The sequence below is a fragment of the Melospiza melodia genome, chromosome 11, assembly GCF_035770615.1.
Source record: "Melospiza melodia melodia isolate bMelMel2 chromosome 11, bMelMel2.pri, whole genome shotgun sequence".
NCBI lineage: Eukaryota > Metazoa > Chordata > Aves > Passeriformes > Passerellidae > Melospiza > Melospiza melodia.
In genome coordinates, this window is record NC_086204.1 from 24,166,612 (window position 1) to 24,191,603 (window position 24,992).

Here is a 24,992-nt window from a genome sequence, read left to right on the forward strand (position 1 = left end):
CTTCTGTCTCGATACATTTCATTTGCTAAATTTGGAAGAAACTTCTCATTGAAGTCATTAGCAATGCCACCAACAGGTCAAAGTCACCTAAGTGTCTTTGCACACAAGCCTTCCTGACAACCATTCCCTTCCAATGATGCTGCACCATTTTTCAATATTACAGCAGAAGAAAGAGGATGAAGAGTAACTTTATATGACAGCTTGTTCCAGAAATCCAAACCAAAATTCCAATCTGTGAGACCAGAGAAGAGTGCTACTTCACCTTTAACTTTACTTGCTGCAAAAGCAGCATTTCCAGATTAATATAGGTGATAGCCTTTTCAACAAAAATCTGCATTTCCATTACTGTCAGTGATACAGTTATGGAAAACCATTAAATTAATTGGTTTGGTTTAATAATGTATCTTCTCTAACAACACCTAGTTTTTACTATCCTTAATTTTAAGTGTCAGTAACAAATGATGTGAAGGCATCTTCCCATGTACCAATGCACCAGGGACTGACACTTCAGCTGATCATAGAACACAGTAGCTGATAATTGTTTCAGATTCAAGGAACTCTCAGCATCTACTGTCATGCACCAAACCCACTCTTTACTCATACTTGATTAAAAATTTAATCAAGTTGTCAAGCACCCGTGATACCTGCTTTAACCACAACAAAAGAATGAGGAAAGTTTGAAGTGAGCAGCACATGGAAAAATTGGAAGCAAGGCTATCAATATTAAATCTAGAAATTGCAAACAATTAAATTGTGCTAACCTGTATGTGACTCCGTCCTAAAATTAACAGACTGTCTGAAATAAGGCAGGTCGTAGAAAATCTCAATTTTGGTGCAATTCCCTAGAAGAGAGACAATAATTGCATATCAAGCTTCAACTCAAGATAAAGGGTATCAAAGAAGTAAATGTCACCTAATGTAACAAACCATTCCTAATTTTCAGCCATTTCCTTTGTTAATTTCAGCCTTTTAATAAAGATAATTAGAAAAGACAGAACAGCAATGGTAAATGTCAAGATGCTAACATTTGCATTTCTGACAATTCAATTACAGATGATTACACTGCTTTTGTACAACAATTAAGGTCTGACTTTTATTTTAATACATTTTTTTTGTCAAAAGCACTTTTAAAGATTTTTCATGCCATGCTATATGGCATCAATAAAAATTTCAGTCATGCTCTAGAAGTTTCATTAATACTAACTTTGTAAACTTGTTTGAGAACAGTCTCAGTTGTGCCATCTCATTTGTAAAAACATTTTGTTTAATCAGTCAATCACACTGCAGATACTATTCCTTTTTAACAGTATGACTAAGAATGTCCTTCATTGTGTAATCTTTGGAGCAGTCTGATTTCTGTGGATGCCTCCCTTGTTCCATAAGCATGGAACACATCCACAATCCCCTCCTGCCCATGGGGCAGCCCTAGTTTGTCCCACTTGGAATCACTGGGGTCCCACTGGGCCTCCTGGTGAAGCACAGCACACACAAGTAATGGCCAGCATTTTTACATGATTAGCAGCTTCTGTTCCACTCACCTTTTACTGCAGCCATGGCTAGGAACACAACACCTCAGAAAACTATTGCCTTGCTATTCACTGAGCATTGGCCAATGCATTCAGAATTTACAGGGTGTAAAGGACAGGGATTACAACACACAAGCACTGCTTCCCAAACAGCAGCACTAAAAAAAGGCATAAAAGAACTAAATGCCACATATGCTATAAACAAGTGGTAATCATCTATGTGCATCCCATACAGCTCTGCAGAATCCAAGAGAAAATCAAGTGCCCCCAGAAATTCCTAACCCCTCTTCCTTCAACATGGACAGAATTTGGTGCCTGAGGCATCTCAGTGCACAGGCATTTGAGCACATGAACACACAAAATCACTGAGACATGAAAAGGAGCTGGGTCTGTTTGTGACTTTATCCCACATCCATAAAATTAGTAGGAACTTTGTGAGTGAAGTCTATTGATTAACCAAACTATTCTCTACCACCTGCCTAAACACTGATTTCCCATTAGGGAACATGATCTGGCCCCAGGATAGATTATGGAAATCAAATGACAAAAATGCCAAGAAAGCTCAGTCACAGCAATTAACAGAGTCCAGGATTCAATCAAGTCAAGTTATGGCACATAAAAGAGGTTTTAAGCCTGATCATCTTTAATCAACCCGTTTTTATTACTAATGAATTGTCAAGTGCTATCAACAATTTAAAAAAAGGACACATCAGAATTAGTAAGTCTACTAAAAAATGCAACAATAGAGCACCTACTGCTCTCACAGAGACTGGAAATGATTACAAAATTCTTAAGTGTTCATCCCTAAAAAATGACGCAAACTATGGTTTCTTCAGAGAAATAGTCTGTGGAGAGGGAATATGGGATGGCATTTGAATGCACGAGCATGGATATGTCAAAAGCAACTCACATGCCAAAGCCATCAGACAATTTGCTCTTTGTTTTCTGCAGTTCCAAAATCAGGAGTTGCTGTAGGATACTCAACACAGAATTATGTAAATACCATCATATAGCCCCAGACACATCTGTAAATGAAAATCCAGCTGGAAAGTTTTTGGGATCTCTTCTTCTGCTTCTGGCTTAGTGGCGTCTGCAGCCCTGAGCATTTCTGCATCAATCATTAAACAGAAGGGACATAGTATCAATTTAATCACAGAAAAAGTATAAAGGTGATTCATATTTAGAAGAATACAAGTCTAATATGTGCTTTTGACTGTAAAGAAGCTCTAGCTTAAAAAAGTATACAGGAATATAGCAGAAGGCCTTGCACTGGACTGTTAATGGAAGATAGCATTGCCAAAAAGAAACTGTTGTAAGTAATGTGGCAAATACTGCATGAAGGTGGGGAATGGAGATAAGAACATCTGTAAGAAATCACTACCACAGTCCAGGCACAAGCATATTCTGAAAGGTAAAGGTTGCAGAGAAATACAGAAGAGCCAGCAAGAGCCTCAGCTGGGCAACACTGGACTGGGAGAGATAACTCGAGGCATGTCTTGTATGCACACTGAGTTTGTAAACCTTGTAAGACATTTAGCCAGGGACATTATCAGCCAAGTGCCAGATTTCTGGAGGAGTTTTGATCCTCTCAACTTGGGATTCCTTCCAACTGGCAGATTAGCAGTGTTAATCAGACACTGCTTGTCACTGCCTATCTGAACTCCACAACCATAATCTTACTGTTGCTACCTTTATTTTTTTAATAAAAGACAAACTTATTTGGAATCAAACTGTCACTGAAGCACAGCTGCCATTCAAAAATATTCAACATCTCAGCTGGCTATGAATAACTTTTCATGTGGGAAGAACATGGCTTCAGTAGCATAGGAATAATGTGAGGGTTCTCATGACCTTGTTCAACACTTCCTTTCGCTTAGCATTCACATCCAGCCCTTCGTGCTGACAGACTTAGCAAGAGACACTTGCCAGTAAAGCTCAGGGAACACTGGGAGAGGGAGGCACTTGAGACTGCATTTCTACTGGAGGTAAAAATCCCTTCATAGTTATTCCATTTTGCAAGTGAGGAGAGGAACAAGAAGTTCTTTTAGGAGCCTCCCTCCAATGCCATCAAACCCAGCTTCTGCATTATTCCTCAAAAGGGGTTCACTATGCCAAATTCCTCTTATACTGTACTTTCAAGCTATGGAGATGGAATGGAGCAACAAAGGCTCCTGCAGTCCCTGTTCCAGGCAGAGACGGATTTTGTTATGCTGCTCCCAAGGACATGAAGTGTCTGTGTCTTACCACAGTCAAATTTTTAAAGCTACTACAGTGTCATCATTCATCACCTACACATCCAAATTACTCTGACCACATCTTCTCACAGCTCACAAATTATGGCACCTTCTCTTTATTAGAAAATACATAATTTTTGTTTCAAATAACTCAGTTTGACAAAACCCATCAAACTTGTCTAGCGGCTCTGCTTGTATGAAGACTCACTATATTCTGTTCACAAAAAAATCTAAAAACATTTAGCTAATACCACCTCATTTGTTCCTACCTCACTGTTCTTTCTCAACACCAGGAAGACCCCTATTCTATGAGCAGCATGAAAGCAAAACAGTCCCACTCCATCTCTTGAGCCAGACCACTATGCATGGGGTGAGCCATATCACGGAAACACTACAGCCAAAAAATAATGGCTGTTTTTGTTTTTAAGCTACTGCAGAATCAGACATTTTGTAGCACAAAATCACAATCTTAATTCATTCAAATGTAACACAGCATTAGACACCAAATTAGCACCTCTAATTGCAAGTGTCTGGGCAGTTTCCAGGTTGCCCTTTCTGGGGAAAGGCTACACCAGCTAAAAGATAACAATGAACTTTAATCAGCATTTCCCTCCTCCCATGAGCTTTTAGCCCAACCACAACAGACAGGGTAACTGAGTTCTTATCCAAATGTCCTGCCAATCCACCAGTAAAACTCCACAAAAATCCAAAACACATCATCACCATCCTCCTTAAGGTGCCTTCCTGGGTTATTCTGCTGACAATTAAGATTCAAACAGTCAAACTTCATGAAAGGGCAACGTGAAATGAATTCATTTTCATTTAATATGTACTTGAGCCCTTATCTCCAGAAAATTAGCATTAATTCACTGCACTTATTCTGCCAATTAGCTATTGTTCCAAAATGCTATGGAGAAGGACCAAGGAGGAGGGTTACATGGCTTCTGTTGAGAACCATGCAGTCAATATGACATCTCCTGCATCCCTTCAGCCACCAGCTGCATCACAGATTAAACTGAATGGAGACATGTCATGGAGCCACACTGCAAACCAAGTGGAAACTAACTTTTCCACATTAAATAATTTCTTGAAGCATTCTGAAAAAAAGATTACACTTTCCCCGAAGTTCAGCTGTGGATTTGTACATTCAACACCTTAAAATGGCAAAATCTGTCAGAAGTAATGGCTTTTCATTTGAAGCAGTTCAAGGGGTTTCTTCAGTGAAGCAGACTGTGTCATAAATACAATCCACAGACATTCACTCACTGTGAAAGACGGGGACCTCTTCATTAAAACCTCACGCTGCAAGCCACGGAGCCCATGGGTAAGCTTAGGGTCAGGGAACAGGAAATCTCTTGTATTTTCTTCATATGTAGCTAGAACTTTTCCCACTAAAAAGAAAATACATACTTTAATTGGAAAATAGACAAAGCCACACAGCACAGACACCACACACAGAGCCATGTTGAAACCAGGATAAATTTTGCTCTTTACAAATTAACAGCATGGCTCTAAATCTCCTATAGAACTAGGAAATAACCTCATCAAGTTAAATCAGCAGCAAAAATGTGCAGAATCTACTATGAAATGATGATTCAATGTTACTGGGAAAAAAATTAAAGAAGATTGTGTTAACTCATCTATAACAGGCACATGAAAGGTTTTCTTCAGGTAACTTTTCAGTACTTTTCCTCTTTTTTTCCCTTCCAGGCCACAGAAAAAAATCAGTATTTTTTAATGGCACCCAATTCCTTAAGAAAAACTACCATTCCATAATACAGGACGGTAATAGTAGCAGTAAAAAAACCACAAGCAACAGCAAAATAATTATTTCAGGATTTTCTCAATACCCTGTCTTGCTACTTCTAAAAAAAAAAAAGTTTTTCTTTAGAGATAAACCCTTCAATATATATTGTGAAAAAATGTAACCTGTGCTATTGCAGCCATCTTGCTAGCTTATGTTGGGCTATATCACACCTATGTCTGAGCCCTGAAAATAAGTTCTTATGCAAGATCCTTTACTTGCCACAAAAAAAAATCCCCATTCACTACATTTCTTCAAGTAAACAGTCTGGTAAGTCACCTGAGAGAAGCAGTAGTTTCCTTGAAAGTACTAAGGACAAGTGAGAGAGTGCTTTTAATACCACAGTTTCCAAATGAGTCCTCTTTAAAACTTGACTTTATTTCCAATAAAGTGCAGATTTACATTATTCATGGGAACACTTGAATTTCATTAAAATAGATTTTTATAATCACACAAACCAATAACAGAAGTATGACAAATCGCTATTTATTATCTTCACACATCCCAAGAGACCTGTAATACTTATAGTGAGGATAAGAGTTTTCCCAGTGGTCACCATTAAAATGGAAGGAAAAAAAGTGTCACTCTGAGAACAAGATTATGCACTCTGAAATTTCACAGACAGCCTCTCCAGAAGTGAATTGTGATGCAGTTAATAATTATGCACAGGATGATTTCAGTTTATTTTCCATTTTTAAAATATTATCACTTTCCTAAGCCTGAGTATGATACATTTAAATATTCAGTTATTATTCCCTTTCAAGAATGAGATCCTCTTGATCTATTAACATTTTCTATTCAGAGGACTATTTGTTGAAGGGCTTTCTATGTTGTTTGTGTGTTGAAAAAAGTGATTGTGCTGTAATGGGCAATGTCCTCCTGGAAATTCACCTATTAAACTGCATAATTTATGAAAAGACTGATACAATACCTGGAGGAACGAGCTGTATTAGTTCAAGTACTGTTGTGTCAACTAGAAGGGAAAAAAGTTTTTTCATGAGTTAAAAAAAAAAATCTAAAATGAAAATTCCCATAGTCAAAACCCAAGAAAAATGAATCACTGATTTAAACTTCATAGCACTGCACATTGCTGCACTATTTCCACCACACCAATAATAAGATAAATTTAAGTATAGCTTGCATAAATATCAGAGATGAACACAATGGCATTAGCAGGGTACAAATGACAACACTAAATCTGACTTAGAACTTGTAAGTTCTATCTGCTGCCAAGTTTTTCCTCTTTCAAAGAAGATTATGCAAGCTTTGCCCCCTTTACAGATAACTCCCATGTGAGGATGCATATTCCTGCAGTTTAAGTTCAGGTCAGTGTTTTCTCACCACAATTCATTACACAAATGTAGCAAGACATAATCTTCTTAAAATGACAAGAATAACTTTAGAAAAATTACAGGTTTATCCTTCTATAATGTGAAAATTAATCAAATAAATAACCATATAAAGGAATCCACTACCAGATAACCAGGTGGACTTCCAATAACTTATGACTTTTTACCCTTTTCCTGTTCCAAAGCATGTAATATGCATTTCTAGAGGCATTTTGTTAGATAATAGTGGTTACCCACTAATTTTTCAGAGAACAGGCTCCTGATAGAAAAAATATCACATACTTTAAACCTCCAAAACATCTTTGGAGCCCATATACACATGGCATTTATGGATATAACATAGTATACAAAACCCCAGAACTTACACTCCAGTAACTTCACAAGGTCTCCAGGATCAACTATATTAGCAAATTCCTGAAAAAGAAAAAATTATAATAGTAGTAGTAATACTAATGATGACACAGTCAGATGTAATCAAAAGGATCTCTTGGGAAAGTGAAGGGAAAAAAACCCAAAAATCAATGCTCTTCTTTGCCAAGATTGTTGTCAAGAGTCCTATCCCTACTGGAAAAAGATAGGATACTAAAGTGATCATTTGGAACATGATCAAATTCATTGAAAGCCAGCAGTTCTTGTAATATACTTTCTATCCATACAGAGTTGCTTCTCTGTATGTAAAGAACAAAAAATAATTTATTGTGAAGTATTGAAGATGTAAAGGTGAGCACTGTCTTAAGAACATTTCAAGAGAGAAACATAATTTGCTGCATGTATTACAGTTCTGATAGGTCAATGTTCTCTAATTTATTAATAATGGTTTCAGCTTCATTTTCACAGAGGTGACTTCTCAGTCTCCTGTTCAGGTTTTTTTTAACCTGAATCCCATGTGAATAGATAGTATGGAATAGGGGAGGATGTTGCACTGGATGGAGGTCCCCTACATTACACTGAATACAGCATCCAGTACATTCCCCTTAAGAAGTTTGTGTTATGTTTGCCTTTAAAGAATGAAGGTCTTTCTTACTCTTCATAGGTAGTGAAATAATCACTGTTTGTTTCTCATCCCCTTCACCAGAGCATCACTCTGAGCAAGTTTACTCAGCCTGGTTTTAAAAGTGCTGGGGAATGCTTAAAGGAAAAGAACTAGAAAGGGCAAAGTATTATTATTCATAGGTGGTGGAGAAGCCAGATCATATCTGTAAGATACTGTGTTTCATTATCCCTGTGGTACTAATAATGAAGCGAGTAGGGACTCAGAAAATGTGATAAACAACTATAAATTACAGAGCCAGAGTACCAATCTGGGAATTCTGATGACAAACCATGAAAAAAGTATCTCAAAGGGAGAAAGATGTCACCAAAAAGGCTTGAGCTGCTATTTTATCTTTCTACTAAATTAAGTTGCCTCTCCTATATTGTACAGTCTCTGTTCTTCACCTTGCCATAATTTTTAGAACAAAAACATTCAGTCCCTTTCAAGCCAGGAAAACAGACACTGAGGAAGGACAGTTCACAAAAGAATCAACAAACACCTAAAAACTCTCACCATACATTAGAATCTTCAGTACACACAATTCTTGAGTCCCCATGTGGATAATACAGGCACACCCACCCTCAGCGGTAAAGAGAAGCAGGAGATAAAATACTGCTCCATTCTCAGTGTGATTATTTGTGCTCATGGGTTTTGCAGACAATTTTTGTGGAATTTGTGATGGGGTTTATTTGGGTTGTTTCAGCACTTGACATATCTTACCTTTTCAAATAGTAGTCTTTCTTGAAAGAACAGTGGGAACACTGCAGGGACACATTCAGTTTTGTGGTACTGGCCAAGTACAAAGACACTCAGATAAAGTTCTTGTTTGTCTTTCAGCTGCACTCCAGGACAAGTTATCTGTAGGAGTAACACACTCATTAAACAAACTGAACTTTAGCTACACAAGCAATGGCTGTTTTCAAGATAAAAATGAAACAGTCAGGACTGAAATGGTTGATTTGTGAAAGTCAGGATGTAACAGACTAGAGCGAAAAATATTCTTCTCTAAAGCGTTTCTATTTGTACAGGCTGGTCAGGAAAAAAAGTCACCATTTTAAAACAATCAGGACCAAATTCTTCTTGCTTAAGTAAACACACTCCATTGTCTTCAACCAAAACTGAAACCCAAGGCCAGGTTAGCACAGTTAAAGGTATGCTCTGACTCTGTAAGGCACAATCATCTCCTACATGAAGACTCATGTAGAATGAAGTCTACATGACGCCAAAACACAAAACCCCACCCAAACTTCATCCTAACTACGGAATGAAACTGGTAAATTTATGTGCTTAGATATCCATACTCTGTCCAGCCACCAGAAGGGGCAAGTTTATTTGCAAATTGTCTGTAAATGAGAAAAAGCAACCGCTGTTCCAATAGTACCAGACACATTTCTTCCTTTCTCTGGGAAGTTTGGCCATCCTTAAACTCAAAGCAGGGAAGGTTTCTCACTAGGCTGCCTCATACTGCCCCAAATCTCTCAACTTTCTCTGCACAATACTGAAATTCTTTGACTAAGAAGTCAGTCTGTTTTTAAAGCTCTGATTGCAAGAATGTACACAACTCACTCCAAAACTATTTGCTATTTTCTCCAAGCCACATGGATTTATTTTATTTCCCTGACAGAGAATTGACACCTTTCACTTAAGGTCTCATGCTCATTTTTTATGTCAGTATTAGAAACATGAGGTTGTCTCTTCCAGCATAAGGTTTCTGGAGAAAGTGTTCAGACTTTCAATTGCCAGGAAGAAAGACAAAGGAGAGTGATGGGAATTAAAATAAGTGGTTTGGTTACAGTCTCCTACTCCCAAGTGAACATTTTACTTGAGAAATCCTAACTGGATTTAAAAGAAAACTATATAAACAGCAGGAAAAAAGATGGAAGAACTAGAAGAAAACAATGTGTGATAGATCACTACAGATAAAGTATAAGGTAAAAAAAGGATTTCCTCTCCATATAAATGAGGGCTTCAAATCTACAAGAAAAGTGCCAGAATAATGGATAACCCAATTGAAACAGTCTGTCAAGCATTAAACAGCTTGTATGACACTCATGCAGTTGCAAGTGTGAACAGGAGTGAGAGAGACAGATTTCATTCATACAAGGAAAGATCCCCAAACTACATCCTGCATGTCATATCAGCTTTACTTCTCACTTTTGTCTTCGGTATTTTTGTAGAATTTACAACCATTTTAAGCTGGAGTTTTGTGCTTTTCACCTTAGAGAAGGGAACCAATGTTTGCCTATTTATTAAGAGATCTGAAGATGCTGCAACAGGCAAACCTTCCAACAACAGGTGCCATTTTTTCTGGTTATCCAGTTAAAAGAAAACAAATTCTTACAAATGAGCATGTGGGCCAAGGTAGCACATGTGGAAACTTGTGATTCTACTGCCCTGGAGATAAACTGCACAATTCATCACCTGGGCTGGAACACCAAATCTATGTGGCTGGGTAACCTTAAAGCAGTTCCAAAAATGAATGACACATGCATACCTGCAGCTCATGCACCTATTCTGTAACATGCAGAGCTCCATAACACTTGGGAGACAAACTGAAGCTCTTATGTGACTGCACACTGCTCCAGAAGGATGAGGGACTATTTTAAAGAAGGTAAGAGTGTTATCTATGGATCAGCTAAGGAAGAGGGAGATCAGTGCTGCAATTAACTGACCTCACATGCAACCCCAAGGACCATGAGAAATTTCCAGGACAGGGTTATGCTGGATATCTCTGCTGAAAGTTCCCAGGGAGATGGAAAATGTGTACCAGCCCCCAGTCCCTCCACTTCTGGGAGATCACATATAGCCATAAAGAAATCACTTAATTAAGCTCAGAGAAAAGGACAGAATTCTACTGATCTTAACCCTCTAGAGCACTTATTACACACAGTCCATGGCAGGATAAACCAAACTAAAGAACTACTTAACCTTTAAGTAAGGCCTTCCATTTGAGAAGAGAAATGAAGAAAACTACGAGCAAGACAAACCAAAGAGCTGGTGGACTCAGATTGGAGATCTTGGAATTTCATTAAGTCAAACAAATCAAAATCGATCTGTACCCTGAAGTAAGGGTAAAACAGAGGGCAGAACTTCTGACAAAACTGGACAGATTTCAAAGAGGGTGGAGAAATATGCAGAGCACTGTAAAAATGGCAGGAAAATAAATCAGAAATTTGGACAAGACTTTGGTCACAAATAAAGCAAACAGAGATAGAATTAATGGACATCACATAAATCAGCCAAGATGTGAAAGCTAACAAATCTATGTCCCAAACATAACTGAATATTTTGCCTTGGTTTTAATAAAATTTGACATAGGAGAAAAAAGAAAACTCCAAGAATTAAATGATGGAAACAAAAGTCATTCAATATGCACTAGGCCTGGACCAAGGAGCCACAGGGAGGCTAAACCATCATCAGCAATGTTGTGAAAGAATGTAATTTTTCTTAAATGAAATGCAATGAAAACAGGGAAGGTAGAATCTGCTCAAAAATCCATGTGAGACAGAAAGAGAGATCTGAAAACTGACAACCCCACTGATCAAAATATTTAAATATTCAAAAATAAAGATATGGATGAAAGGATCACTAGGAAAAAACCCAGTAGGACATGTTCCACAATAACAGATCAACCAAGCAAAATTCTACATTTTCTTGAAAGTCCATTTTCTGGATAAAGGATATCATATAGTACCATGAGGAATTATTATTTATGATGAAAAAGTTGAGAATAATTAGTATCAAAGACGGTACAGAAGTGGCCAACGGACAGCATCAATAATGTGCAACAAAAAGAAGGTATCAAGCTGAGGTTACCATTAAAAACAGTCTTCTCTTTTAATATTTTTAATGACCCTGATTCATATTAAGATATATAGGATGAACGTTGGACTTTTTTTTCCCCTACATCACCTAACACAAAATTTAGGGTTAAAAATGAGGGTTCAATTTTGACTCTGATCAATGCAAATTCAAAGTGGAAGAGTAGCTCCCATCCGTAAGATGGTTAGAAGGCTGGTGAGTCCATCACAAAAAATATGACCAAAAATATCATGCTTTAGCTAATAAAGATCAACTCGGAAATGAAAGAACGGCTGCCCAAAAAACATATCAAGTGAGAAAACACCAAGGAAAAAAAATTCCTCAAATGAAAAGCCAGTGGTTGACATTTGTGTAAGAGCAGTCTCCATTCTTACTTGTAGCCTTGAGAGCAGGGTAGACAACAATCTACCCTGAAAACCTGACCCTGGGGAAATGTGTTCCCTGTACTCAACCCTGGCACAGGAATAGCTCACAGCCAGTGGGAACAGAAAAGGAAAGGACATTGCTCTGCTCCAGGAACCAAGCAGGCCTTGGCATTGTGGAGACAAACACCAGCTGCTGAGACAGCACAGCAACAGCGCCAGGGTGACACCCTGGCCATCCATGTGTGGAAATCCACAGCTCCGCCTCGGAGCAGCCACTCAAGTTCGGGAACAAGGGCAGCTAAGCAACCAGGAATACCTGAGCAATTTCTCAGTATAGACTCTATACACTTCCTGGATCTGCACTCGAGTTTTGCGGATGGCATCTCGTGTTTTCCTCTCAGCAGCAGGTATTCTTTTATGTATGGCAGTGCTTGTTCTGGATACGGGACCAGGGCATACGGAGCCACCGACTCCAGGGTAACAGGGCACTGCCTAACACAGCTAATTCTGGAAAGTGTTCAGGAGATGATACAGCTCCTTGCTGTGCTCCCAGCTTGGATATAAGCAGAAAACTTTGCAAAGAGTACAATCCTAACATAATTAATGTCAAAACTTTCCACTTTCATACTTTTTGACCTCACCCCCCGCCACTTAACACCCAGATATTCAGAGCTGCCCAGAGCCATCAACAAGCCGCTCTTTCCTGGGACTTGTTTTGGTTTTAGCTTTGTTTTTTTCTTTTTTCCCCCTGAGAGTGCTTTTCCCTACACCCTACAGCTTCCCAAGAACCAGTGTGTTTAAAAAAAACCCTTTTCCACAGGAGAATGAGAACTCTAAAGCGGCACGGTTGTTGCTAACACCAGCGGAAGGGCGGGGGCACGGGGACAAACATCCCCCACAAGTTTGCACAGGAGAAGGGAGCTGCGGAGGGCACGGCCGCTGCCAACACCGCCGCGGGGGCCGCACACAGCGGCTGCAATGTCAGACGGAGCGCGGCCCCGCTCGGCAGCAGGGCCCGGAGCAGCCCCCAGAAGCTCCGCCGGGCCGGGAGCGCGGGCGGCGGCCGGCCGGGGAAAGCGGGGCGGGAAGCGCTGCCGGAAGAGCCGAGCGCGGCTTCTCCTGCCGGCCGCGGCCCGGCTGGGGCGGGCGGGGAGCGCGGCCCGGGCACTCACCGAGCGGAGCTCCAGCTGCAGGACGCAGCGCAGCGCTTTCCGCGGCATGGGCGGGCGGGCAGCGGGGCCAGCCGGGTCCGGGCTGCTCGGGCTCGGCCGACGCCGTTGTCACGGTAACCGGGGGGCGTCCGGCCCGCGGCGGCCGCTCCGCCCTCCTCGGGGCCGGCTTCCCCTCCCTCCCTCCCTCCCTGTCTCCGTGCCCGCCCCGCCCTGCCCTCAGCGCCATCGCGCTGGAAGGATGAGGTCCTGTGCTGGCCCTGCCCACACGCGTTCCCTGAACGCCCATGTCCCCTTCCCCTCAGCCCCTCACTGGTCTCCAGGGCCTCCTGCCCTGACAGAATCAGTCGGGTTAGAAAAGATCTGTGAGATCGTCGTGTCCAACCTATGGCCGATCACCACTAGACAGTGGTACGTCCTGTCTAGCCTTAAAAGCCTGTGGCTCCACCACCGCCGTGGGCTGCCCGTTCCAATGTTTAATGATCCTTTCCATGAAGAAATTCTTCCCGATTTCCAACCTAAACCCCTGGCGCGCTTTCGGAGTACGTCCTCTTGTCCTGTTGCTAATCCTGTCCCTCATCCCTGCTCATCCCACAACCTTCTCTGGTTCTTCCACCTTCTGACCTCAGGCTGGCTCGTCCTGGCACTCCCCACAGGGCTTTCTGGAGCTGCTGGAGTGTACCAAAGGTATCACACATAGTAGATAAAAACACTACCATAAATAATAAATAAAATACCATTAACAGTAGATAAAACACTATTTCCAGCCTCTGCCTCCTGAAGGTGGGACAGTGCCAGTGATGGATGGCGGAGCACTGGTTTGAGAGCTCAGGTGTCCAGTGTGGGACAGTGAATCACACAGGTCACAGGGCTGCTTTGGGGCATCCAGGAGGAACGTGAAGCTCAGGATGTGTCAGATTCCTCCAGCTTCTTGATATGTCAGATTCCTGTAACTTCTTGATGTGTCAGATTCCTGCAGCTTCTTGGTCCTCCTCCAGAAAGGTGCAGAGAGAGCCTTCTCGGCAGCAGAGGGGTCTCAACAAAGTTTTACACATGTCCAGGCTTAAGTAGCTAAAAAGCACTGGATTTCCATGCTTTTGTTTTTTTCTTTTACTCTTTTGATGTAATTTTGATTCAATTTTGATACACTTTGATGCCTGCATCGTGTAGTAGACATCTGGGCCCTTTTGACTCGAGTATCCCATTTTAATATCCTCTGTGGGTGAGACACAGTGCACAGGGTATATTCCATCTTTGAAGACTTGTCTGCACTCTCATATCTGAAACTGTCTGTTTATTCCTATCCTCCCATAAACTCAGATTTATGTCCTTGATCTTCACCATTTTGGTCATATCAAGGATATTCCCCAATGTCTCTGCTGCTTAGTTGTTTTCAGATTATTTGCAATCCCATCCAACACCAAAATAGTCTGATTTCTGTCTTAGCAAGTGTAGGTTATTTCAGCCTCAGACCTTGAGGGGATTTTGGGCTTTAAATATTCTTTCCAAGTCCTCAAGTACAGCTGTAGAGAGGATAGAAAATTTTAATTGCTTCCAAAAGAAAGCAGTGGCTCAAATGTATCCCTTGGCTTTTTTTATTTTAATTTTACAATTTCAAAGAAAAATCATGTTAAGTGATCTGGAAAGAAACAGCATTCTGAAAATGCTTTGATTTCTGTCTTTGTTTTTTGGTTTTGCTTATTTTTTTTAAAGGAAATGGCAATGAACATAATAGGCCAGTGCAGACAAAAGTGAAATCTATAGATGAATTAAATATTGCTACTAATACTTGATACTAATCTTTTAAACAAATAAAGGATTGCACAGGCAGGGGCTTGTTTTCATTAATGTGACTTCTGTAGCAGCTCTGTTTATTTCTGTTTAGGTGGTTTTGCATCTTTTTTAGGGTGTGGTTTGGGTTGTTTTGCTTTAGGTTTTTTTTTATTTGTTTGGGTTTTTGTTTTGTTTGTTTGTTTGTTTGTTTTGTTTGTTTTAGCAAAGGGTTCTGTGTTTAGGGCCTGGAGAATTCTCTGCAGACTTCTACTACATATATTAAGGAGGGGCTTACTCTTGGATAAAATAATTTTCTAAGCATTATCAGTCTCAAGGTTATGAATAGCGTTCCAGAGTTAATGAGAAAAAAATTCTCAGAGATCCATAGCTTCAGATAGTAACAGTATTAAAATGGTTTATTGCTTATTTTCAGCTACCTTTCATATATATGCTTTTGAGAGGGTTAAATAATGTGTTAAAGATTGTGAAGTGTGAGATATTATGGTAAGTGTGGCCATATAAGAACAGAAGATAGATAAATGCTGAAATCAAAAATGGTATCATGTTTGTGATGAGAATTTAATATCCATGTGCAGTGCCCTGGAACAGAAATACTTTATAGCCCTTGAAAAAGGAGTACAAGGCAGGACAGAAGGCTTCTCCAAAGTGATAAGGCACTGATGAATTTCAGTGCTTTTCCCTGGCAAACCTTCTAGTCCGCAGAGTTTCTGCCCCTTCTCCCTGCTGGGCCTTGGGAAGGAGTGCTGCTGCTGCAGTGCTTTCCTCTCCAGCCCTTTCTGCAGCAATGTGAGACCCAGCTGGACCTTCTCATTTTTGTTAAATGCATGAATTACACTTGCATTTGCACTGCAGGAACAGTAATGCAGGAATCTGGGTGACAATGAGGGAAAACCCAGAGTTTTACTAAAAATTCATTTCTAATAAGGAAAAACTGTTAACCAAAATGACAAAAAAAGTGCTTGCTCCTGTAATAGATCTGAGATTTTAACTGCTGTAAAATTTCCCTGCTGTGAAAGCACATTAATTCCTTTGCTTTTACAGCAGTAAATCTTCTTGTAATACTACTTATACTTAGTTCCATGTATTAAAAGTCTCTGAATGACTTCCCTGCATTGTGTTATTTTTCCTTTTACAATCTACTCTAGTAATGGGCTTCAGCTTTTCCTGTCCTCTGGGCCCTCTAAAATGGCTGCTACAGAGGAGCTGTGATGTCATCAAAATACTCAATTTTGTTCTTATTTCTGCCACTGCAAACTAGAAGTAACTGTCAAAAGATTGAAGTCACACTGGTTTAAGATATTTACCACAGGATTTATATCATATTGTTGGAGTTCTTGTGATGGTCAGGCATCAGGAGATTCAGTGCATTGAAATATGGTACAAAATAGGTAAAGTGGGAAAAATAGGAAGGGTGAGGTTTGCAAACAGTGGGTATTGTACAGTTCAGAATCTAAAAAATACTGGGGATTAGACAGAATTAGACCAGATCAGGCTGGAGATCAGAGAGCAAGCCTAACATCACTGAGATTGTCAGAGGCTCACTTTCAGCCGAGAAGCCAGGAATGGTTTTCTCCATTTCTTAGGAAGCAGAACGCTGGGTGCAAAGTGATATTTCACAGTCATCCTGGCAATCAGAGTGAAGGGAATAAAGGAGCTTTCCACATTTTGCCACCCTGTGCTGCAGTTCTTAGGAATATTGTCAGAGGTTCATTTCTACCTACTTTGAGCCCCTGATGTTGCCCAGGCAGCCAGAGGAGACATCTCTGTTCCTGCACATCGAGCCTGTTATTTAGATATTATCACTGAGCACGACTGACTTACCATTAATAACTGAAGAGAATTCCGGGAAGGCATCTGCTCAAATAACAGCAATAAATTACAGGATATGGTAAGATTTCTACATTAGAAAGGCAAACAAACAAAACATTAAGACTGTGTTACTTTAGAGAGGAGAAAAATAAGATGTAATTCAAAAGAGGTACATAAGGGACTGAATAATATGTAGAAATAAGTTCTTCTGTTTGCCCATGCCTATTTATCCTTTCAAAGGACACGTGCAGTGAAATTAAAAGACGACAAAATCAAAACTGATAGAGGAAAGTACTTTAGATAGTGGAACTTGTTATCACAAGATGTATTCAACAATGTTCCAAACAGAATTAGGGTGCTCTAGGGACCCCACTGGACAATACCCCCTTGCATTAATTTTGATCTTCTGACTCACTGTGAGGTTAAATGTGCAATCCACAAAAGTTGGTCCCTGTGCAAAGAATTGTACTAGAAGAAAACAGGCAGCAGAAGTTAAGACTAAATAATCCCAGAACACTATAGAGCAGAGCTGGAAGAATTTTGTGAGAGATTCTAATAGGATCTAAGGGGACCGAAGTGAATTGGATTACTGCAGACAGTAATGTAACAGGGAAAGGTAGAGTGCTAGATTATTGATGAGGACAGAGGATGGAGATTACCTGAGGGTGTCAGCACACTCCTCACAAAATACATTTTCATCTAATCTTTCTACTTTAAAGCAGGGAAAAAAGTTGCCCAGAAGTTCCCATTCATTAATATCTATTGCTTTCGAAAAAGGCCACAATGATTTTGTTGATCCTGTCTTATTGAGCATCTTGCTCTTTCCTGATGTGCAAAGACACGACTGGGCTGAGCTCTTGGCTTTCTTGATGAATGTACGAGTTGCTACAGGCAAAGGCCACCTGCTCATGTTTTTATGTAGGGGAAGTAGTGACCTTTCTTTGCCCTGCCCTCTCAGTCTGACTAGTGCCTTTTGCAGAGCATTTTTACTGCACATCTGGAGAAACTCAGTGCCTCTTTAACATTTCACTGTGGCTCAGCCATGACAGAGCAATTCCTCCTCCATTTGGCTGCTAAGTCAATACTCACTTTGGTGCATATGAGCATTAGCTTCACTCATTCTTGATGTGTATCCTGCCTGCAACAAAAAAGAAATAATAGGCAAGCTATCTAAAGACACTGAAGTTTTCTTAATATGTTAGCTGTTTTTCAGGTCTGCTAAATTCTTTTTCGACTGGCTGCAGCTAAAGAAATCAAACCTGATTTGATTACAGCCACTAGAGGAATATTCCAGATCTTGAATTCAGTTGTAGTAATTGGAAACTTGTGTTGTAAAGGAATCATCTAAATTCATCTAAGAGATAACTTCTTTGAATACAGTCTTAGGAATTCACAGATGACACAAATTCAATCAGCTGAGACAGCATTAGCTTTGTACCCCAGAAAGTTCCTAGTCTCTCCCTTACTCAGTTCAGAAGAGGTAACATTTTTCTTTGTGCTTTTACATTTAAAATAGTCTTAGATGGAGACATTGCCCCAGCAAAGTTTTTGCCAGAAACAAAATTCTTCTAACCAAGTTATAAACCCCTGAAAATAGGGCTTTATAATGGGACTGCTGATAGACCCTTAACAATAGCATTGTGAATGGGGCTGCTATAATTAATGATACTTCAGAAAGATTTATGGTCCTTAGAAAGAGATAAAACAGAAATATCATTGCTTCTTTTCCTCCCATCATTTTATCCTCTATGAAATTTTATGTGAAATAAGTCAAATGAAAAATGTAAGCTCTTAATCTTTTCCCAGAGTCCTGTCTCTCACTTGATGAACACTTTCACAGAATAAATTAGAGCTTTTTACTTCTTATGTATGTACAGCTTTGTATTTAAAAGGCAAAGAAAAGAACATTGTTGGCTTGGCAAAGCAGCTCAAGACAACGGTCATGGAGGAAGCAAACACGACTCACTATTCTTGTCTGTTCTTCTGCCACACCAGAGACAATGGCTCTTGTCCTGCAGTAGTTCTGAGCAGCTGGGTAGTGTCCAAAAGTGCTCTGTAGGGAAGATTCTCTGCTGATGGAGAGTCAGCCACAATGACTCTGGCTGCAACAGCAAGAGCCCAGTGGCCTGAGCAGAAAGCCAAAAGCTGTGGCTTGATTACAGCAGATAGTACCTCTGTGAAAACACAGAATACTATATGGATATTTAATTTAACTGGGAAAGGCATAGCAAGGATCAGTTGCTGGAGGCTGAGGCTAGAAAAAAATTGAATTAGATATTTGGCATTATATTGTAACAGAGAAAGGGAGTAACCACTGGAACAGGCTATCAAAGAGAAAGTGAATTCTCCATTTCCTGACAATACCAAAGGAGAATGAGAAGCTCACAAAAGAAATGCTTTTGTTGAAACAAAACGTATTTTAGCCGAATAAAAAGAAGATTGACAGCAGTATTTAATGGCCTGTGATGTACAAGAGGCTGCCCTGACTGTATGTTCTGTGTGTGAACGTTGTGACTCTGTACAGCATTTTAACAAATAATGGTAAAGCACTGCTTACTGAGCAGAGATCAGGGGAGAGGGCTCTGAAGGATTTGCTTGGAGCCCATTCCCTGCAGGGAGCTGCTGGGGGGTGGCAGGGAAAGCCAGCTTCTGAGGCTTCTGAGCCTGCAGGGGGACAAGCTTCACCTCTGGGCAGCCAGGCTGAGGCAGCAGCTGAATAGGGGCTGAGAAGTCACAGATTTGGCACAGGCCACCTGGAACGGCAGATAAAGCTCAAAATCCATCACATCCAGATCAAGGCTCTGGCTTGTGCCAGCCTCACCCAGCTCAGATGGCATCAGGCACTTGTTTTCCAAAAGCCTCTGCAGTGTGTCAGGAGTTTTGTCCCTCTGCCCATTAAAGTAGCAGCGTTTGAGCATCTTCCCTGTTATTTTGATTGACAACAGCGAAGTCACTAGAGAACCTCAAGGACTTTCTTGCTGGCTTGTTTTCCTGTTATAAATCATAGCTTTTTATATTAGAGGAAAAAAACCTGAAATGCTGTTTCGAAAGAATGGCTGAAGTTAGTTTCTAATAGGAAGCTCTGAGATCTATTCTCAAATTCCCCATAAATTATAACATTGCTGCTTTAAAATGCCTCCAATCCATCAGAAACAGAGAGAGATAATACATATACACATATATATATAAAAAAATTAATTAATTTTTTTTAATTACAAGAACTTTTGGTTTTGTGCAGTTCACTTTGGAGGGCAGAACATTTTTTTTTCATTGTAAGAAGATTTGTAAACACATCCCAAGGGGAGTGCAGAAGTGACACAACATGGCTGCCTCCACAACTTTTTCCTTGGGACCATCCCTAACCCCTAAATCAGCTACAGGCTGATTTACCTGTAGCAAAATAAAGGGTTGAGTGGATTAGTGTTAATCAGAGACATGGGAAAGTAGGGAAGGTTTTAATTGAGCTTTTGGGCTTGCAGCTCAAAAGAGAATTCCAGAGCCATCAGATGTAGGGGCAAAAATATAATTCAGAATAGCAGAAGATATATCTGAATCCTGAGTAATTAACTTTTGAAGGTAATAAGATATTTTTTGGAAGTAGAAGCCTCTCTCTGTCTTTCTCTCTAGCACTGTTATCCTAGTAAAAGTGTGCCTTTAGTATTATAAGAAAGTGACTCCTACCTGTTTTCTTTTACAGTGTCTTAATGGTGTATACACACAGCACCTTGTTAAAGGAAAGTTAAATAATAATGAACTAGAACTTCCCAGTCTCTGGCAATAAATTTGCCCAAACAGAGTACAGATGAATTGCCTCCAGAGTTGGGTGAGTCACACCAGGTAACCAGGTAAGGAGCTGGCACATTATGGGACAGTCATAAGTGGTCTGAAGATCTTGGGGTTCAAGATGAGTTCCAAAATCCCCTAGAGACATTTCTGACTTCAGTAAACATTAAAGCAGGATGGCTGGAGTGGAAGGGTAGGGAGTCCCCTTACAGTTCTGAGATATGAAATATCCCTTACCGTTTCTGTGCTGCCAGTTTAACTCCCTGTAAAATGAGGACGCTAACACCTAGTCACTAAAAAAGGAAAAAAAAAGGAAGAGAAAAATAAAAAAAGAGAAAAAAGGAGAACCCCCACCGATTATCTGTTCTTGGAGGCTGTACAGTGCTATAATTAACAATCCTATTTCTAGCTGTTTGTGTTTCTTTTACATATGAATCATCATTAAAGGTTAATGAGAAAAACTAACACTATATGAAAAGGTTGTTTTCTCATTATTTAAACATTTTCATTTTAAAAGCTCTATGTATTCCTAGAATATTATTAATTTATGATTTGCTAAACAATATCTTAACTAGTCCCTTTTTATTTCCTCACATGGCATAATTTTAAGCAGCTGCAACCAGTGCCCTTAGTTCCACTCATCAGTTCTGAATCTCTGCTATGCTGAGTCTCCAGCAGAATAAACTTCATCCAAACAAAGCACAGACATGTCCATCAAATCAGCCAGAGCTTCTGACACGCACCTGGTGCCAGCTTGGTGCTCTAGTGTTGGCTTTACTCTGGCTGCCAGAGGAACAGAGGATTCTGGATCCAGTGTCATGTTAGCTTAGCACAGAGAGGTGATGCCTAACGTAGCGTAAACCCCATCAGCACTACACCAAGCCTTCCATGTTATTTTTTAACAAATTTAAACCATCAGGGTGAGCATGTATGAGTTCAGTGCTTTACATCAGTAGATCCAATGATGAGAGCCGTAAAGTTACAGGCTTGGTCACACCCAAGCCTGCAGTAAATTTTACACTGTGATAAAACGCCATTGAATTCAAATAAAACCTATAAATCATTTGTCCATTTTCAGTGCATTGGAATATATTATGGTGTTGAAAGCAACTCTTCTGGCATGGTGGAAGATGAACCCTACATTACAGCGTCAAACCAAGCCACCTGTGCTCATGGCCATGAGGAGAAAAGATGAGCAGAAACCCAAAAGTTTGCTCAAGTTCTTGCTCCACACCAGGGTTGCACATGCCAGGTTTTCCAGTTGGGCGTGACTCTCTCTTAATGACCAAAGTTAACAAAAAAACCCCTCTGAAAACAGGACTTCATGACAGAAACGCCTACACAGCTGTAAGAGCCACTTCTCAAGTGTTCTTCTGCTTATGAACCACAAGACTAATATGGCAAAATTTGCCGACTTTTGCAGTTTTCCCCTCTTTTGTCGAAACTAATGAGTCACGATTAGAGTAATGCTTTTCTGTGACTCTGAAACCATTTTGCCTAATGAGGTACTAAGTCTTTATAATTAGGCCCAGAAGGGAGCTGGGACATGGCCCCTTAAGAGCAATAATTATTTAGGTTATTTATGGTAATAAAAAATTGAAAATAGGAATTCTTCCTCAGAATGCAACTATTTATTCTTTTACATATTGCCTAATAGGCAATTACCCTATTAAGGCAACGTTTTGTTGCTAAAGACATTAATTGAAATGTAAATTAAATGTAAATCAGCTAATTAAATTGATATGTAATGAACTTGTCATGCAGGCCTTTGAGATCAGATGCATTCTGCTAATAAACAAGTGTTTTACTGGTGCCATTGCTCACTGGAGTTAAGGTTGTTTAACGTGTTGTGTCTATAACATTCTCCCATCCCAAACTGAAAGGTTTGGATTGTGTTACTAGAGCCCAGAATGAAGCTGGCACTGGGACCTTCAGGATTTACTTCGTCTTATTATTTCCTGATCAACTTCATTGCAAGGCAAGGTGTTTCCCTAATGGGAAGTGCTGCACATCCCATTGGGTTGTGATCCAAGCTCTGCTGTTCCTTCTGCTCCCCAGAAATGATGAAACACTTTGTAAAAGCCCTCTCCAAGATCAGTTCTGCTATTTTAGGTGGCTTCTGGAGGGGTTAATGTTATTTCTTTCTCCACGAACTATGGCCAGTTCAGCAGAGGTAATGAACCCTCCCAGCAGTGGGAGGAAAACTCTACATGTTCCTGAAATAGAAATAAAATGAGAAATGAAGCAATCAGAATTTGCTTGCTGATTATGTTGACAACGTACAAGGTAAACATCAAAGTCAATGCAGCAACAGGAGAATGAGCTAGAATAACCTTCTGTGTTGGCCATAACACACATGTAACCTTCAGCATCAAAGCGTGGGCTTGTGTCAAGCTGTAAATTAAAGGGAAAGAATAGGATACCATCAGTTCTCCTATGAAACAATCCATTTTCCTGCAGCTGCCATTTGAGCCAGACGTACTAAAATTTCTGGCAAAAATTCAGGCCCTGTATTGAAGGTATCTTGGAGGACAAAAGTCCCTCCCCTGCCAGATACATGGACAAAACTCACTGCCTCCAATTAAGTAACAGGAAGGCAAATGTCACACATTTTGCTTTCAAAAATCTCAGGTCAGCACCTTATAGACCTCACTGCCCACTTCTGTTCACATCATGCAGACATTCCATGTGCTCAGTCACAAAGCATAAGCAAATGTAGCAAAAAGGGCTGTGGAAGCAAGAGAATGGAAAAACAGTTTGGAGTTGTGGAAATCCAGAAAGTTTACCTGGATCCATCGTGCTGTAGCTGCACCTGAGCATTAATGCTTAATTATTCTGTCTGGAATAAATCAGATGCTGCATTTATAATTTCTTCTATCCAGAGAACCTTCAACCCTGCAATCCTTCAGGGTCTGGGAATATTTAATAAACATGTCAACTACCACTCTTCTTTAGCTTGAATGCAGCATCTTGTTTTGTCCTACTGAAGAACACTCCAGTTTGAAGTTTACAGAGCAATTAAAGACCCTCATGGGGCCCCTGATATTGTCAGCATATGTAGATTAGTAATTGTCAAGTTTCTCCCTAAGGCTGAACAGCTCTTAGTCAAATTCCAGAGATCATCAAATATTCAGATTTCAGTGGGCTTTGTGTCATACACAACACAGTGGCATAATTAAACTAAAATGTTTCTTTTCTAATAAACTTTTGGATCTGTATGTTTATATTATTTTTTTTAATTAGCTATGATCACAAAATAAAAAAGAGCATCAATCTAAATCTGAAATTTTTATGCTTCCAAAAAGTCACCCTGGTAGTAGCTTTCTCTTCCAAAAAGTTGGGGTTTGGGGACCACACTTATGCTGCCATGACCTGCAAAGGCCTGATGGAGCACAAACCTCAGCAGACTGGAGGTACAGTTCCTTGTCTGCCTTCTTTCCAGTCGACACCTGGGCACAGGCCATGATGCTGCTGCCATCTTGAACTGTGTCTTCATTGACCTGGTAACTTGGACTAGCTCAGTTTTTAGTCTATTCTTAGCTGGTTTTGATGTCTGTGAACATTGATGTAGATAGAAACAGCACTGAAAAAAAAAAAATACTTTAGAGGTCAAGAAGGGAATTAGAATAGGGATCCTCCCAACCCAGAGTCTGGCTGTAGGGACTGACTCCAACCTTTCCCATTGTTTGAGCCCTCTGCCTGCCACACTGGGCAATCAGATATTCACCTGAATTTAATATTCATTTACCTGAGTGTTAGACAGGAAGTTTGCTGGCTGGCTTTGAATCTTGCATGGTCCAGCTCTTGGAGATCAAATAACTGCTATAAAACGGTAAAATGGAGTAACAAGAGCAACTGGATGAAGCTTTCCTGCATTAAGACTGGCCTGTACATGTTCCTCCAGCTGGATCCCCCTGCTGTGGGTTCTCAAATCCATTGGATTGTGGTCCCAGAGCTCAGATTAGTCACAATGTGTGTCACTGGTCTGCAGCCATCATTGAGTCACATTTCATTGAGCTGTGTCTGTGGACAAAGCCTGTGGCAAGGAGGAAGTTGTTACAAACCTCTCTGATATTTTTGACCTACAAACTCAGATTTTAAAGCTGCATTTGGGATCTGAAATTTAATTCCTGGCAAAATGAAAAAGAATTGGACTTGGAAATCGTGAAGTTAGCTTTTATAATCTTCATTACAGCATGTTACATAAAAGAGCTAAGTTACTGCTCATGAGTAGATCTTAATTTCCATGCTGTTCATTTTCTAGGTATAGCAGAGGACAAACTGGCAGTGCTTGGGAACTGACA

General features: G+C 40.2%; 1 protein-coding gene across 5 annotated transcripts in view; it reads right to left on the reverse strand.

The window, feature by feature from the left end:
- The window catches only part of SPATA6 (spermatogenesis associated 6), a 41,268-nt gene extending 27,888 nt beyond the window's left edge, over positions 1-13,380 (reverse strand). For all 5 annotated transcript variants that reach the window (XM_063166069.1, XM_063166067.1, XM_063166070.1 and 2 more), the window contains exons 1-6: positions 13,306-13,380; positions 8,667-8,804; positions 7,279-7,327; positions 6,496-6,537; positions 5,027-5,151; positions 762-842 (exon numbers count right to left, since the gene is read on the reverse strand). In XM_063166069.1, the coding sequence (XP_063022139.1) occupies positions 762-842; positions 5,027-5,151; positions 6,496-6,537; positions 7,279-7,327; positions 8,667-8,804; positions 13,306-13,353 (483 nt within the window). In that variant the 5' untranslated portion in view covers positions 13,354-13,380. The remainder of the gene's footprint in view (positions 1-761; positions 843-5,026; positions 5,152-6,495; positions 6,538-7,278; positions 7,328-8,666; positions 8,805-13,305) is intronic.
- Positions 13,381-24,992: the final 11,612 nt, after the last annotated feature.